General features: G+C 42.7%; 1 protein-coding gene across 9 annotated transcripts in view; it reads right to left on the minus strand.

Annotated features, from left to right (window-relative positions):
* YEATS2 (YEATS domain containing 2) overlaps window positions 1-15,774 on the minus strand; it is a 44,173-nt gene that overhangs the window by 13,233 nt on the left and 15,166 nt on the right. For 6 of the 9 annotated variants that reach the window (XR_016469524.1, XM_031605015.2, XM_090146962.1 and 3 more), the window contains 10 exons: window positions 15,257-15,415; window positions 12,917-13,020; window positions 10,583-10,690; window positions 9,304-9,477; window positions 7,897-8,155; window positions 6,954-7,115; window positions 5,335-5,447; window positions 4,011-4,166; window positions 3,187-3,360; window positions 1,253-1,451 (listed from right to left, as the gene is read on the minus strand). Coding sequence is in view for 8 of the 9 variants with exons in the window: in XM_031605015.2 (XP_031460875.1) it covers window positions 1,253-1,451; window positions 3,187-3,360; window positions 4,011-4,166; window positions 5,335-5,447; window positions 6,954-7,115; window positions 7,897-8,155; window positions 9,304-9,477; window positions 10,583-10,690; window positions 12,917-13,020; window positions 15,257-15,415 (1,608 nt within the window). In the remaining variant the exon portion in view is untranslated. The remainder of the gene's footprint in view (window positions 1-1,252; window positions 1,452-3,186; window positions 3,361-4,010; window positions 4,167-5,334; window positions 5,448-6,953; window positions 7,116-7,896; window positions 8,156-9,303; window positions 9,478-10,582; window positions 10,691-12,916; window positions 13,021-15,256; window positions 15,416-15,774) is intronic. The other 3 variants (XM_090146965.1, XM_090146967.1, XM_090146963.1) reach the window with 2 other exon arrangements.

The following is a 15,774-nucleotide window of genomic DNA, read 5'->3' on the forward strand; positions in this document are numbered from 1 at the left end:
AACTGCATTCCAGTTAGCAGACATCCGTTGGTTTTGAAAGATACATAGTTGAGACTTTTGAACACTGGGCTAACCTAGCACTGCCAATTCAGTTTTCAACGTTATAGTCCATCCTAAGACTCACTTAAATACAAGCCCATGTTTTTAGAATGAAATATATAACGCTGCGCATTTTGGCAAAACCTCTTCTGCCTCTGACAGATGGGAATCCAGATGATACACTCTTGGACCTATACAGCAGCCTTAATCTGAAAGTTATTTAGAATGGCACATTTCCAAAAAAAAGCCCTTCTACTTTGTTTGGAAAAAGGAAAATGTTCAACTGCTTGTTGCAGAATTGCAGCTTCCGTTTTATTTCCAAGCTTTGGAAAACAGAGTGATGAAAGAAAGGATGAGTTTGGAAGCCTGTGTACAAAGGAAATGAGAAGGGCTGCTTTAAAGACACTGTCACACAGTAAGTGACGTGAAGGGCCTCTCCCTTTTTTTCTATTTATTCTCTTCCCCCTCAGTAAGAAGCAACTTTGAAGGAACATAACACTCCAGGAGGTAAATCAGAAGGTAAAATGTTCTGATTTTAACTCGTGATTATCAAAATTTAATTTGCTATATTTGCTCTCCATAATGCAGAAGATACTGCAAGCCAATAAAACTAAAGGAAAACAACACCTTACGACACGCAGTCCATCTTTATTGCCTCATTTTTATTAATTTGAAACATTCCAGCTCAAATCTACCTCATTGAGTCAACAGATTTTGCCTTTAAAATATTCACATCCCCTTTTATTAAAGAACTCTCTCCTTTTCAAGCCAAACAGGGCAGATGCAAAGCCTCAGAGCCAAGTTCTCTTAAGCAGCTCCTTCAGCTTCAGTGGAGGTCCACTTTCACAACCTGAATTGAGACTGTAGCATCTCTGATACCCAGATAGTTTCAGCATCATGGTACACTATATTGTTGAACAAATGGAAGGCACCATCTACAGAGGATTTGGAATGAAAGCTAAAATTTGTCTCTAACACTAACAGGCATCTTGCACTGCTATTTGCATCAGATGCAGTGTACCGTATTAGGATGCCAACTCTTTGGCTAAGCCAAGAGTTACCCTACTAAGAGACAGCTTAGAAAGCGTGGCTCTAGTTTCACCCATTCACAAATGCAGATGCCTCTACATACTCCTTTTTACACTGTAGACACCTGAAGAACTTGTACTCAATTCTAACTTTATAAAGGCAAGGCACAAATGGAGCTTAATACCTGATACTGCAGCTTTTCCAGTCACAGGCGTTGATGTAGTCACCAGAGAAGCAACACTTACAACAGCAGAAGTAGCAGTCTTGCTCGCTACTGATGCAGCAGACTGGGTCTGGTTTATACAGACTTGGTGTTGCTGTCCGGACGTCTTTGCTGCAGGAGCTCCAGAAGATGATGAACTGGAACCTGCATTATCTATTTGCTGCATAAGAAAGAAAGCAGTAATGTTCCTTCTCATCTCATAGATGATTCAACAATAGGAAGAAGGAGGAATGTCTAGAAACAGCAAAGGCAAAAGCCTTCATCATTAAGAAATAAATTCACAAGCACCTATCCAAAAGTCTGTATGTAACGATGGTAAGTGTAGAATAGAAACAAATAACATTATGTTGTGCACCCCAGAACTGCTTCTACAACTGCTTTGATGTACCTGGAGCCAGCCCCCTTAACAGCAAGCAGGTAAATCTCCAAATGAGAAATCTGGCCCAGGAATATTTCCCCACTGCTCGGAAGTCCAGGAGAGAAATGGAGCTAACCTGTTAATGCAGATGTCTCCACTGACTCACACAAGAAGTCACACTTTGTTACAATGTTAGACACTATCTAAATCCATTATATACTTCCTTTCACTGAAAGAAGTTTGAACAAGAATAACATTGATCTTTAAGATAATTTGCACGTTACGCACTGCCACTGTTTTTGCCATTTACTGGCAAGTAAAACACCTTAACTTCACAGAGACTACAGCTCTTCTGCTCTTCAGTTAACAAAACTAATCTGGATGAGTATGGCTGACACATGAAATGTTATTATTTTGGTTAGACAGATGTGAGACCTTCCCACATCTGCTCACCAGAGCTGGAAAGGCTCTTGGACACTCAGAATCCAGTCCTCAAGCAGATCCTGGTGTCCTGGCTGCTCTGTGACGCATGCAGGGACAGGTGGGCTGATCAGTGGTACTAACAACAGTAGCAGTTGTTACTACCAGGAGGGGAGGGGAGCCTGAGATAAAGAAAGTGGATGAAAATTCCAGTCTTTGCAGCTTCACTGACAGCTGTAAGAACAGTAAGTAGCATTTAAAGCAAATTTCAGCCTTTAAAGTGATATACGCTAATATAACCAATATAACCCTGATAGATGCCAGGGGTTCAGTTCTCCAAGGCACCATGGTCTCAACCAGCAGCTTGGTTAATCTTTGCTCTCCACACAGGAGAAGCAGGAAGCTTCTGGGAAACCCTTCTTGTGAACTACACTTTTCTCTATGCTGTCTCCTCCCCACCTCATGAACTCCATCTCCCCTCCAGGTGGGCAACCTGCACCAAATGGTTGTATCCCCACTCACCCTAGGAACACAAATGTTTTACTTTCAACCTCACTCCAGGGCAAAGCATCTCCTTTCCTTTGTGGATTGTATAACTTCCCAGGGCAGAGAGGAGCAATATCCCCTGAATGCAGTGAGAACCAAAAGGACAGTGAACCTTGGTCACTGTGAAACGTGTTCACGACAGACTGGGCTTTAAGCACTGTGGGAAGCCTGATCTCAGAGTAGTGGCCTACTCTAAGATGGCAGTCTGATTACTGCTGGCTTTTACTGCCTTACTTGGAGGCAGATTGTGCATTTTACATTCTCCTGTCAGTGACAGATTCGGAGTTTAAAGGGCCAAAAAAATCTCTAATATTGCAAAAGGTGTTTCAGATAAAGCATTTCCTGCCTACCAGAATTTTAACAGCATTAAAAGCAGCACAAGCTTTAAGCTATCCTTGTTCCTTCACAGGTATTTTAGGCAAAACAGCAAGCAGTTGAACAAGCAGTTTCTACATACTGCACTGGAACACAGTTATATGGCAGATCAACCAACAGTGCTAGAAAGAAGAATACCCATAAACTAAGAGGTGTAGATGCTGTATTACAACACACTGGCAATACTGTTTCTCACCTGGGCCACCCCATTCGTGGGAAGGGCCACAGCAGGAGCAGCAGCTGTGGTGATAACACCACCTGATACTCTCAGTACCGTGGTGCCAGGTTTGGAGAGCTGGGATGAGGCAGACACTGACTTCAGAGACCCGTCTGATATTTTCATCAGTGACGTCTGTCCACTGGCTGTAGCCTTTGAAAAGAAGTTCAGCACAAGGTAAAAAGCTGCAATACTGTTTCTGTTGGGTTTTGTTTGTTTTTCAAACAATGGAAAATATTTTTTTATACTTTTCTGTGACAAGAATAACTGCAACAAAATTACTAATTCAGATTCAACTTTATCAAAGTGTTGTCTTAAAAAAACCCAACAGGTGACTACTGTTTTTGAATGTTGGACGGTCAATCTCGGGCACTCCTGGTGAGACTGAGTCCTTTTTTAAAATAAGAGCCTTCGAGGAATCTGAAAATGACCAAGGTAAAATATATCTAAGAGATTAAGCAGAGGACCCATTTCTAGATTCAAATATTTAAGCACATTGTTCCACCTGCCATATTCACTCTTCTAATACCATATCATTACAAAATCCTAGAGCATGTTTAGAAGCCAGGAACCTAAGACATGACCCACTTTGAGAACACCTGCAAAGCTGACAAAGCACGGTCTAACACCTTCACTTACAAGAACACCTTCATGTGCTTTTGTACCACAGCCACCATCATAACTGTACAGAGAAAAACCAAAGGGCTACAAAAGATAAAGCTCTCATATTGTGCAATTGTGATTTCTACCCTTTAACCAATAAAATGCTATCTGGCAAGAAAAACACATCATTTGCAGGTTACCTGTGTAAATAAAGCAGTTTTCTGCCCAGTTATTACTTTTAATGCTTGTCCTTGTGTTGAAGATGCTCCAACTCCTACATTGCCCTGAACAACCGATGCTGGAGTGAGCTGCTTCCCAGAGCTTTGAGGAGAAGGCTGACCAACCAGAAACGTGCCCTGTTCCAGAAATAAGTCACAAGTCAGCACTTGGAAACCACAGTTAAGAGTCAATACAGGATAAGTTAGGAGTGTCAATACAGACCATCAATACAGCTACAAGCCTGTAGCTTAAGCAGAACAGCAACGTCTGCAAGTGCTCTGTGATGCAAAAATACTACTTGAAGCAGAAGGTTATTGACATTCTTTCTCTACACAAATACTTGGAATTAAAGAAGAAGTTTGGTATCCTGGTATCTTTGCTGACCCCACAAGTGGTCTGAAACAGAGTCTCCACTTCCAAAGTCAGGAAGCACTCCATTGCCACAAAGCATTTTTTTTGTTGCACTGTTAATTGCAATGGAGGATTCTGCAACCAGACCTGGGCATAGCCTTCCCAGTGCAGAACACTTTCTGATGAAAAGGATAAGGGTGAAAAAGCTATCCTCAGAGGCAGCTACATAGCACCATAATTTAACACACTTCATGCTCTTCAGGTTTATTCTTTGTGACAAACGCCGCTTAACTTGCAAGATCAGAAAGACTACTGTTGGGTTAGGCAAAAAGCAGAAATCAAAACAGCGTTATCTTCTCACTTCAAAATGTATTTACTTCTGCCATAGGCACTACACATTCAGAACTCAGCATGCAGAAATCACAGCTAGAACTGGAGGCACACACTCCTAACAATCTGAGGCCTTGCCTCCTCTCCTGTTTCACATTATTATTTAGTATCTCTTCTTCAAAGCCTTCATTCACTCACTGTCATGCACAGATCCCTTCATATGATCTTCTCTTTAGTCACTTCTCTTCCTTTCTCACCCTTTATTCTCCTGTCTGCACAGCTTTTCTACAACTCCTACACAACCTACTATTTAAGATATCTCTTCTATATTATCTTTGTCCAGTCACCTCTGTTATTTTGGAGACCCTTGCTCCCCTGCCACCACAGGCTCTTTATTCCTCTCTCAACACCAGCCACTGCTTGCCATGAAAAAGCATTCCATGCTACTTTCTCAGTCTGCAAGGACTGAGCGATGAGGGGTGCTACTCTGTAAGGGGAGGCAAGGGGCAGAGATGCACAAGTAGCAATAGTAACTTGTGCCTGACAGAGGAGAAAACAGCACAGCTTGCTAGAGAGCAGCCTGAAATGTCCATCTGCTCCAGCTAGAGTGCTTGTGTCACTGACCTGTGGTGTCTGCTTCAGGATGTAGGATGTATAGGTGAGGTGCTGTGACAAGTTACTGCTTGTACTTTGGGTTCCTCCTCCTCCACTATTTGTAGAACCACCAGATTGGAGACCTGCAACCAGAACAGAAGGCTTGGCTCTTCAGCAATCAGACAATGTCAGTTGCTGAAGTACTCCTGTACATACAAGTACCAGAAAACAGCCTGCAAGTTGCTTGCTGCAGCATGTTATGTAGCTGAATACACACACGCATAAATGCCATAATTGCTCAGTACAGCACAGTTCAGATGTGCTGCTGTGCTCTCTGAAAGCTCAGCAAATGCAATGAATAAAGAGAGACATGAGGAGAATGAGGACTACTGGACACAGAAAGCTCATTCAGGGCTGTTATAAAGTTTCTATTAAAAAAAATGCTGTACAACAGATATACAGTGTTTCTGAATCTACAGCAAAAGCCCTGAAAACACAATAAATCCCATCGGTTTCTTAATTTTACTTTTGCTTGCTGTTCCAATGCAGCTTTGTTAACACAGAGTATTGGATCATGGACTCTAACTGGTAGTGAAACACATTTTGATATTGCTCTGCCTCCAGGAGGAAGAGAATGGACACAGACATGTTGTAGTCTCCCATTAGGAAACAAAGGTTGAAAAACACTATGGCTCTGTCCTAAATCACAACTATTTGCTCCTCCTCAAGACTTGAGAGAGCATTTACTTGTCAAGATTGAACTGCCATCTAAATCTTAAGCAAAGAGGCTCCCATCGTGAGTTCTACAGCCCAGAATATCATCAACAGCACTCAACAGTTTTCAGTGACGCTCTGCTACTATGCTGCTGGTGCTCACCTTCCTACATAAGCTGATTATCTCTCACATTAGAGATGGAGACTAGCAAGTAAACACTCGGCACCCAGTCCATCTACCCAGCCTCAAAGATGAGCATTCTAGAGAAGGCTCATAAAACATTTCCTATAGCAACAGCACGCTATAAGAAAAAAAAGTATCAGCCCTCAGGACAATTTTAGCAATGCTGTTCTCCAGGTATTTCACAATACCTGCAAGCATGAAACTTGTTCTGAATGAAACCTGCTTTCACTCTATTAACAACAAATTATTTCTGCTGGTGTCAACAGCTTGAAGTCAAACCTTTTATCAATATTGAAATCTATTTCTTTCTCTTATTCCAGATATAGTTATCTTGTCCTTCTCAGAGCTAGTTTATGTTTCTTGTTTTCCGGGGTCTCATTCCATTACTTACTAATAGCTTTCAAAACTGCATTCAAATCAGCATCAGTTCTACATTATAAAAATGCAGGCATCTCTCCCTATATATCAAAGTAGAGTGAAAGGCAATCTTGAGCTCTGAGAAAAACTGCACTACTTTCAGCACAGAAAGACAAACAGTGGGAGATCTACGTGTAAAGCAGTACCACCTAAAACAGAAGGCACTTTTGACAATCCAGGCTTAAAAAGCTCCATGTACTGTGTTGTTGTGAACAAAGAAACTTCCTTCCGTTACTGCTTTCACAGTAAGAGGACGCGCTATAGCAAGAACAGCAAACATTAATTATGCAGTGATTACATTATTTAACTCATTAGATTTCCCTGCAAGACTAACTAGCATTATTTGTGGCTCGCAGTATGGCTCCTTGGGGTATGAGAAGCAGTTTTCCTTTGCCAGAAGGATTCTTGCTGTTGGTGGTGAGGTACAGTTTGGTGCCCGGTGGTAAATTTGCCAAGTTTGCCAGGTTGGTGGCTGGTAACTGCAGTGTAGCCATCACTAGAAAGAAGGAATAAAACAAAATTACTCCTTGAAGAGGCCAGCATGCATTGAAATCTGCACAGAATGAAAGCACTGGAAGTTGCACATATCTAGCCTTCAATAAACCATGTTTAGCTGCTGTAACAGCAGATAAAATTCACCAGTGATGCACAGACACTTTGAATAGGTCTAGGAAAAGAAAATAAGTGAAACCTCTGCAGGTCACAGGCCAAAGAAATACAGTGGTGGGATCTGCAGGCTTAAGTTTACAGGCCACAGAGCACATTTCAAACAGCCCAGAGTCTGAGCTAACATGCTCAGCTAAAACCAGCTGCATGCAGAAGCAGGCTGGATGCTCCTGCCCAAATTCCCATAACTGCAGGCACTAAGCAAGATGGGAGATGTAGTAAGAACAGCTGGGCTTTTGTTGGCAGGGTTCATATGGAGCCCCCTGAGCAGCTAAGGACCGGAGTGCTGGGCAGGACAGGAGTAAAAGACCTGGCTCTGTGAGAGTTCATCGGGTCTCTAGCCCATTCCCCAGCACATCCTGCTGATCTCCACATCCCAGGGCACCCCAAACACCCACTGCCCATGTAACTGCAGGTCTCACAGAAACAAGTACTCTGCTCCTTGAAGAGAGCATACTGTAATGTAATTGTGCATTCTTCCCTCTTGCAGATAAACGACACTACAGATCTTTCTATTCATTTTCAAGTTCTTCCATTACACAGTTATTTTAGATGTGAAGGAATCATTACAGAACCACAGTAGCCATTAACAAGGTGTGAAATTACTCTACCTGATCCTTGTGATGTACTTTTCTGAGCACCTGTGGAAGTAACTTGTGCCTTTGTTATAGTCTGCACAGGCTGAGCTACAATTGTTCCTCCACCTCCACTCACGATGGCTTTGGCTACACCTTGAGTCACAACCTGTTTTGGGCCAACAGCCTTTGCCACTGAAGAACCAGACTTTGCCACAAGTATCTGGCCGCCGCTGATAGCCACTGCCTGCTTCACTGTTGACTGTAAAGCAGAACCAACTGGAACACCAACAACCTGCAACAAAGAAGTACTGCATGATGTGCCACTCAACCACTCAAGTTCTAACTGGTACGCTGCCTTCACCTCTAGGTATTTCAGGATAATTTGTATAGGTTTACTTGTGTATAAGGTTCTTTATCTTGAAACAAAATTGGACTGGCAAGAGGCCAACCCCAGGTAAAGAGCAATAAGTTATTAAACACCGCCAGGATTTCAGAGTACCCACAAAGATTAAATACATTCAAATCACAAGGCAACTTCATTTTTCTCTGATATACAATAATGGATTAATTCCAGCTAAGGTTAAAGCTTGCCTTGGTGGAAATCCATAGACTTAATTTCAACTCATTCATGGGAACAGACTCTCTGGGAAAACCATGGCCTCAAATTAGAATCTGCAGAGTGCTTTAATTTTGTGTGTTGATATATCCACAGGCAAACACAGAGTTTGCATACCTGCTCAAACAGGCAAATAAGGCAGTAAAAAGGGCAATGCAGATATGTACTTACTTACAAAAAATTCAACCCTCCATATTGTGGTCAGCACACAATTTCACAATCTCCACAATGGAAACAGGCAAGAAAGGAGAGAAATTCTGACACGCCTGTCATCTTGCCAGTGCACATTTACTATGTCTCCCAAGAAGCTGCATCATCCCTGCCAAATCAGTTCTGTAACCACTTGCATAGCACCACTTAAACCTTATGCTAGCTCTGGACCAGCCTTCACCCCTACTCCCTGTTTGTCCTGCTCTTTTTTTTTTTGCTGCAGGCCTGCTGTCCAAGGAAAGAATTTACTTCCTTTTATGGAGAGACCTGGATGAGCTTCAGCAAAAGCTGATAATGGCAGCCAACTTTCTGGGTTGTCAGGATCCAGTTCAAAACAAGCCTCCTCCTCACTGCTGCAAAGGGCTAGAGAGGAGTAGGAAATGTTTTCTGTAAGCAACAAAACGCAGTAGTGTCTGTGTATACTGCTCCCTTCACAAGGGCAAGAGGTAAGCACACTATGAGCAGCTAACTCTGCGCATGGGAAACTGGCTACCCAGGGTACTGCTGCCTGTGCCTGAGGCACAACCAACCCCACAGCCACAGGAGAAACACGATGTGTTACAAGGCAAGACAGAAGGCTGACAGCCAACCAAAGATGCCTAAGTGCCTCATACCTTGGACTGTGCTGTCCCCTCGCTCGTGCTCACAGCTGGCTTCTGCGGTGACAAGGCCAACATGTGGCTTCCTTTTACTGTGACATACTGCTGCACAGAGGTCTGCGTGGTCGGCCCTGCTGCCGACACCTGGGGTTGCTGGGGCAGCTCTCCTGGCTCCTGTTTTATTATCACCTTTTAAGTAACATAATAAAGTTGACACAAAACAAAAACCAAACAAAAAGCAAAAAGCAAACAACTAAGTCACTGGGAACCATTTCTGGAACAGCCTGCCTGCAGGAACAGGCACACAGCAGTTGGTAACTCAGACACGGTTCTCACACAACACTCTAACTCATCCCCCAAGCCTACTGTGAGGCCTACTCCCAACACACAAGTGTGTGAGGGGCCCTGTACTTAAGCCATCGTTCTCATTTCAAAAGATGCTCACAGAAATTAAGGAATCACAGACATTACTAGTAGTATTAAAACCACTAGTCCTACTAATGCTATCCTGCATCTCAGAAAGGAGACAGAACACTGTAAGATTTCGAGTAAGATTTTGAATACCTAAGAATCTCTCTGCCCAAAACGTCCTTTTTTTTCCTATCTTGCAAAATTATAATTGATATTATAGCTGTAGATATTGTAACCAGATATAGATACTATAACTGGCTATAGAGTATATTATTCTCCTGTGTACATTTCAACCCGTTAGGATTTTATCTGGGACAAGCCATAAATCTAATCATCGAGATCAGCAACTTAAGAAAGGCTGTTGGTTTGGCAGGTGTTTTTTTCCCCCACCAGATTGCTGTGGGTTCTGTAACTGGTAGGAAACACTCCTCCACCTTTCAGTTGGATCACCCAGTATTACTGGGAACAAATTCAAGATGGTAACTTCTAAGGAAACTTACTCACAAATGGCAACATCTGATACTCAGAAATCACCACAGCATTTTGTAAGAAACTGTTACAAAATGTAAGAGTAGATAGATGTACTATTGTTTACTTATATTGTATCTCACCAAATAAAGCCTTTAAAAATATCAGCTACAATACAACAGTGACTCAAAGGAGAACAAGAAAGGATGAAAGAGATAATGAAAGGAAAGATCACAGGAACAGCACAGCCACAGGAAAAGAAATTAAGATTCATCTTTAGAGAGGGGCTAGAGAGCTCTTGGCAGCAAGACACTGGTTCCAGTAAGCTCACATGCACTGGAAGTTACACGGTTTGTGGCACATGTCAGCATGAAATGATAATACTAGGCTCCTTGTCCTTGGCCAAGAGGAATACCTTTGTAAAAGCTCCAAGTCCTCCAGTGACTGATTTGGGGCTTTGCACCTTGGAATGACTCCCAATGGGACAAAGAGGTGGCATGGTGGCAAACAGGGAATCCTCCTGCTGCAAATAGAAAGATGTGGCACAAAGATTGGTGAAATGTCCAAAAAAGCAACAAAACAAGAGATTACTAATAGTGGTGGCGTGGACAACCTGGGCAATTCTGAATTACCTGTACAAATAAACCATTTCCAAAAATCAAGCAACACAGAAATGTAACATACTTAATACAACATATGAAGCAAATTGTCAGTTTACACCTCCAACAGCAGTAACAGTTTCTTACCACATCATACACAAATGAAAGAAACAGACAGGCCCCCCACCAGCTTCTTATACAAAGCATTTCTGAGCTGTAACACTGAGGCAGGCTAACAGCTGGCATATGTTAAAGTCAAGTCTGAGTGAGCATCTTATCAATGGACACAAATACCTGATGGGAGGGTGAGAATACGACTGAGTCAGACAATGTTCAATAGTATGCAGTGAAAGGACAAGAATCAATGGGCACAAACTAAAATACATTTGGTTTAAACATAAGTTTTGTTTTTTTTTTTTAAAGTAGCAATTGAATTCTGGAACAGGTTGCCTACAGAGGCTATGGATTCTTCAACACTGGAGATACTCAGCATCCAACTGGACATGTTCCTGAGCAACCTGGGCAAGAGAGTTGGGCAGACAATCTCCAGAGGACCCTGCCAAACTCAGCTACTGTACAGTTCCATGTGCAACCTCAGAGATGAGTACCCAAGAAGAAACAGGTCATGAAGGGAGAAAATAAAGTTCAATTCAAATCTGCAAGCAAAATCATCTCAGATGATGACAGCACAGTCTTCCCAGTCATGAACTGGCAATAACGGTGAGGTTATCTAATGGAATAAACCCCATTTTCACACCTGCAAAATGGTGCATCTTTCACTCTTGAATCTGTGGCTGTAGAGAGTCGAATGTGCTTGAGAAATTATGGCATGGTTATATTTTGTTTAATTAAAATAATTGTACTATTTTATTATCAGTGTGAAATGTATGGCTGTGGTTTCATGATTGCTTAGTCCATCCCTGGGTTGGAACACAACCAAAAAATCCTCAAGACACTAAATCACAATACTCCTGCCTTTCTTGTGCCAGTCATACAGGTGAAAACAGATGAGCTTTCAACCAGATCAGCAGTGTAGCCACGTGGTGAGCAAGAGCAAACCACTGCCAGCAAACAGGAGGTGTAAAGACAAGGTTAGAGGCATGGCCAGCCCTTTCAAGAGCACCATGCACACTGATCATTTTAAAGTGACTGAAGAAATGCAGGTTTAAGTCATTAAAAAAAAAATACAGAGGAAACTAGCATGCAGCGAAGAGACAAAAAGCATGAAGTGAAACACCACCCATAACAACACACTGAACTACCAGACATCCCCCCCTTAAAGAAACCACAAAATTACAACTTCTCACTAACCAGAAGACATATGGACATAAATGCATCTGCTTACAGAGTTGAGATTTCTTTTGTTTTAAATACCTTCAGATTTTATCTGAATCCAACAGAATTCAACTGTTACAATGACACATGCCCTTTCTGACTCATTTAAAACCTTACAAAAAAGCCCCAAACCAGTATAAAACAAGTGACTTTTAACAGTTAAGTAAAACCCAGCTGGCAGACAGGCTCTTGGAAGCGGAACAGCCAGCCAGCACCTGACATTTAAAGTGCTCCAAACTAATCTCTTCAGAGAGCAATCTTCAACACATTTTTCTTAACAGATGTGGGAACCACTTCAGTTCCAAATGTGAAACAATCTGCTTTCTGCAAGCTGACTGTAAAACCTTCCCCTCCACAACCAACATTAAGGTTCCTGAGTCATGAAGATGGGGAATAGCTCCCATGAGCAGCAGCTGCTTTCAGACAGAGCCTCACTGGTGCTGCTTGCCCGTCAGAAATACCTCTCCCACGCCTTGTGCAGGGAAGGATTTTATCTGATAGATCAGCTCTGTACCATTTGAGCTTTGCAGATCAGAATGTGAACCCTATTCATCACTGGTTACAGGCTCAGTTACTCCACTATTTGCATGATTAATTTTCTAAATGTAGGCAGTCAGGAAATTACCTATTTTCAGACCGTTAGGAACAGTTGCAGCATAAAATAATAAACCAAGTAGAGGTTTTGAAGTAGGCACATCTGGTTTAATTATATATTGTCATTAACAGAGCAAAATAGATCCTAGTCTGCTAAAAAAAGAGCTCTTTTGACAGATGAGACATTTTGAAAGCTGTGCCCTTAATGGGAAGCACATTACCTTGACAGCTGAGGTCACGAAGCCGCTCCCGTGGCTCTTCGGTACAGGAGACCCGGCCCCATGAGAGGCCTGACAAACACTGCTCAGCTTGCTGGTAGGGCTCCCTGTGTGTTGGGAAACAAGGCAGACTTCAGGGCAGGGCAGGGAGCAGTGCCACTTAACGTGACACCCTTCTAACCAGAAAGGAGGCACTTCATCTCAACTCTCTATTGTCCATGAAGTGCACATAATGAGGGACATCAGTGGATGTTGGCATGGGCACAAAACAAACTACTTTTCATTACAAATACACTAGGTCCTCGTCTCCATCACCTGTACGGAATGAAAAAGGAGACTATTTTTCAATACTGGAAGTCTCCCATTTCTATTTTCCTCCAGTTGGACCCCAAACCCCACATGGTTCTGCAGCTCCAGGAGGCCAGCACGGCTTCCATGTGGAGGGTCTGCAGCCCAGACAGCTCTCTCTTCACTCAAAGCTGTCTGTTGCAAATTGGAAGATAGCTCCTAGATGACTGCCCGTATTGGTTACAGGTGAATTATAAGAAATTAGAACAGTAAACAAGCTCCCAAGTTAGAATTTGCTGCCACAAATGTAGCTCCCTCTACTGCCCTGAAACCCTCTGAACTTGCTCTAGTCTTAGACATGGCACTGAGAAGGATATGGAAGAAGATGGCATGGAAGGAAAGAGGAAGGTCAGAAAAAAAGGGACACACTGGGTGAGGAGTAATGAGAGGAAGGGAGGGAAGAAGTAGAACTGAAAGTGAGAGATGAAGACAGGTTCCTGGGTCTGCTCCTGAAAAGGTGTGCCATAGTACCCACCTGCTGCCTTATGTGGGTGAGGGTCTGAGTGTAAAAGCCAGTGACAAAGTTGCCCTGTATTACCAGCATTGTATACAACCCACAGCTGCTGCCCTGCAGCAATTCAGTTACTGCTACTAGCCTGGTTTTGTAGCATCTTTTGTTTTACCGTGGCCAAAACCACAGTAAAAACAAGTTCATAGTCTCTCACATGATTGCGTTACAACCTGCACCTACATTTAAAAGTAAACTGTGCAGCCATTTCTCAAAACAATGGGATACATAAAGGCTGGCTTCCACAAAACATGAAGTTTCAGTTGTTATCCTCTTAAATATGATCAAAAGTTTTATAGAAAATAACTATTTTGTCTGTAATATCACTTTCTACTCAACCCTATCTAGCTGCTGCTGCCAGAAAGCCAGTTCCACGCTCCTCTTGTTCTACAGGGCCTGTGTCCAACAACAAAAATTAAGAGGAGGGGAGGGCACTAATTTTCTGCTCTGACACCCCTCTGATTTGGTTTGTGTAGGACAGGGCGAAGTGACAGGAACACAAGGGAAGAGAGAGGCAGCAGGCAGTTTTTTCAGGCCAGTCTGCACTTACATCACTCTGATGTAGTGGGAAACTGCACCTTCAGTGGCATTTGGACTTGAATATTCATACCCTCTGGTGCTTCTACAGATCCTATTCTCCATGTAAAATTCCCTACTAGGAGAACACGACAGTCACCAAGCCACAACAAACCATGTAAGCAGAACAGGGTCAGGCTGGAGGTAAGGAAGAAACAGAAAAAAACAGCAAAAGAAAAACAAAAACCCTATTGGCGAAACCAACGTATCAGGAAAGCCCCCAAATATACTGAAAACATTCAGCTACTACCACGTTTTCCATACTAGTTCCTTCTGTGAGGAAACTGGACACAATGTGACAGCTGTGTTATCAGCACTGTTAAGGGATTTTTTGGCGTTTTCCAGCCATGTCCAAAGAACAGTTAGCGTTACGTGGACACTGCAGTTCAACACCTGGTTCTAAGAACTATCCTGAGATGCCAGTAAGTACACAAACCTATACAAACAAGCATGCTTTGAAACACAGCAGTTCCTGACCGCTGGTCACAACAGCTGCTCTGGTAACGCAGAGCTATCGGTCCATCTCCTGCGTTGGACTCAGAACCACATCTGTAAGCTGCTGCAATACTCCCCGTGTTCTTTGCCTGTACCCAAGATACAGTCCTTACCCAACCACCCGTGCACTGTGTTTAAATCTCTACTCACCACACAGTCTGTATTACTTTTTCTCCTTTCCTTCATGGTTGTTAAGAACTTTTACACTATGTGCTGTTTCCAAAATAAAATCACAGTCAACTCTGACATACTCTCAGCCATACAGAACACTTAAGCAAAGCAACATTCTCTCTTTGCTGAGTACTGTTCCAACTTTCCAGACCGAAATACCACGATTGCACTAGTCATCTGAAAGGGACAGTAAACTAGAATGTGTAAGACTAAGTCCCTCTGCCTCCTGGGGTCACACTACACACCTGTACTTGTGGCTGCTGCTCCAACCATCTGTCCAGGCTTGTCCACAATAACATATGGATTATTAATGACTGAGCTAGCAGAGCCTTGCTTCATGTGCACCGGAGTGGAGGTTGGGGTACGAGGTAGCGGAGATGGACTAGGGGTCGATATTGGAGAACCTTCAGAAAAAAAGTCCAATGCTTCTATCTCATCAATGTTGTAAGAACACAAAAATACAGCAGTAGTAGTGCGTTAACAAATGATTAGAGAAGGAATATCTTTGAGGATGCATTTCCAAGAGTAAGCCAGATCACAGAGCTTGGAGAAGAGAGAGAATAAAATGAAAGTTAAAGGAGCGTAAAGCACAAGAGCTCGTACCTACCCTGGGCATTCCTTATCCATCAAGCCAAACAGGATTCAAAGGGATCTTAGAAAGTGACCTAGTCCATCCTTGAATTGAGGTGGGTTAAAATCACTCTCACTGTTAAGTCCAGACCAGCCAAGAAAATAAAGGAAGAGAGCTGAGCTCTTTGATATG

This window comes from Phasianus colchicus, chromosome 10 (genome assembly GCF_987193195.1).
Source record: "Phasianus colchicus chromosome 10, bPhaCol1.hap1.1, whole genome shotgun sequence".
Taxonomy (NCBI): Eukaryota; Metazoa; Chordata; class Aves; order Galliformes; family Phasianidae; genus Phasianus; species Phasianus colchicus.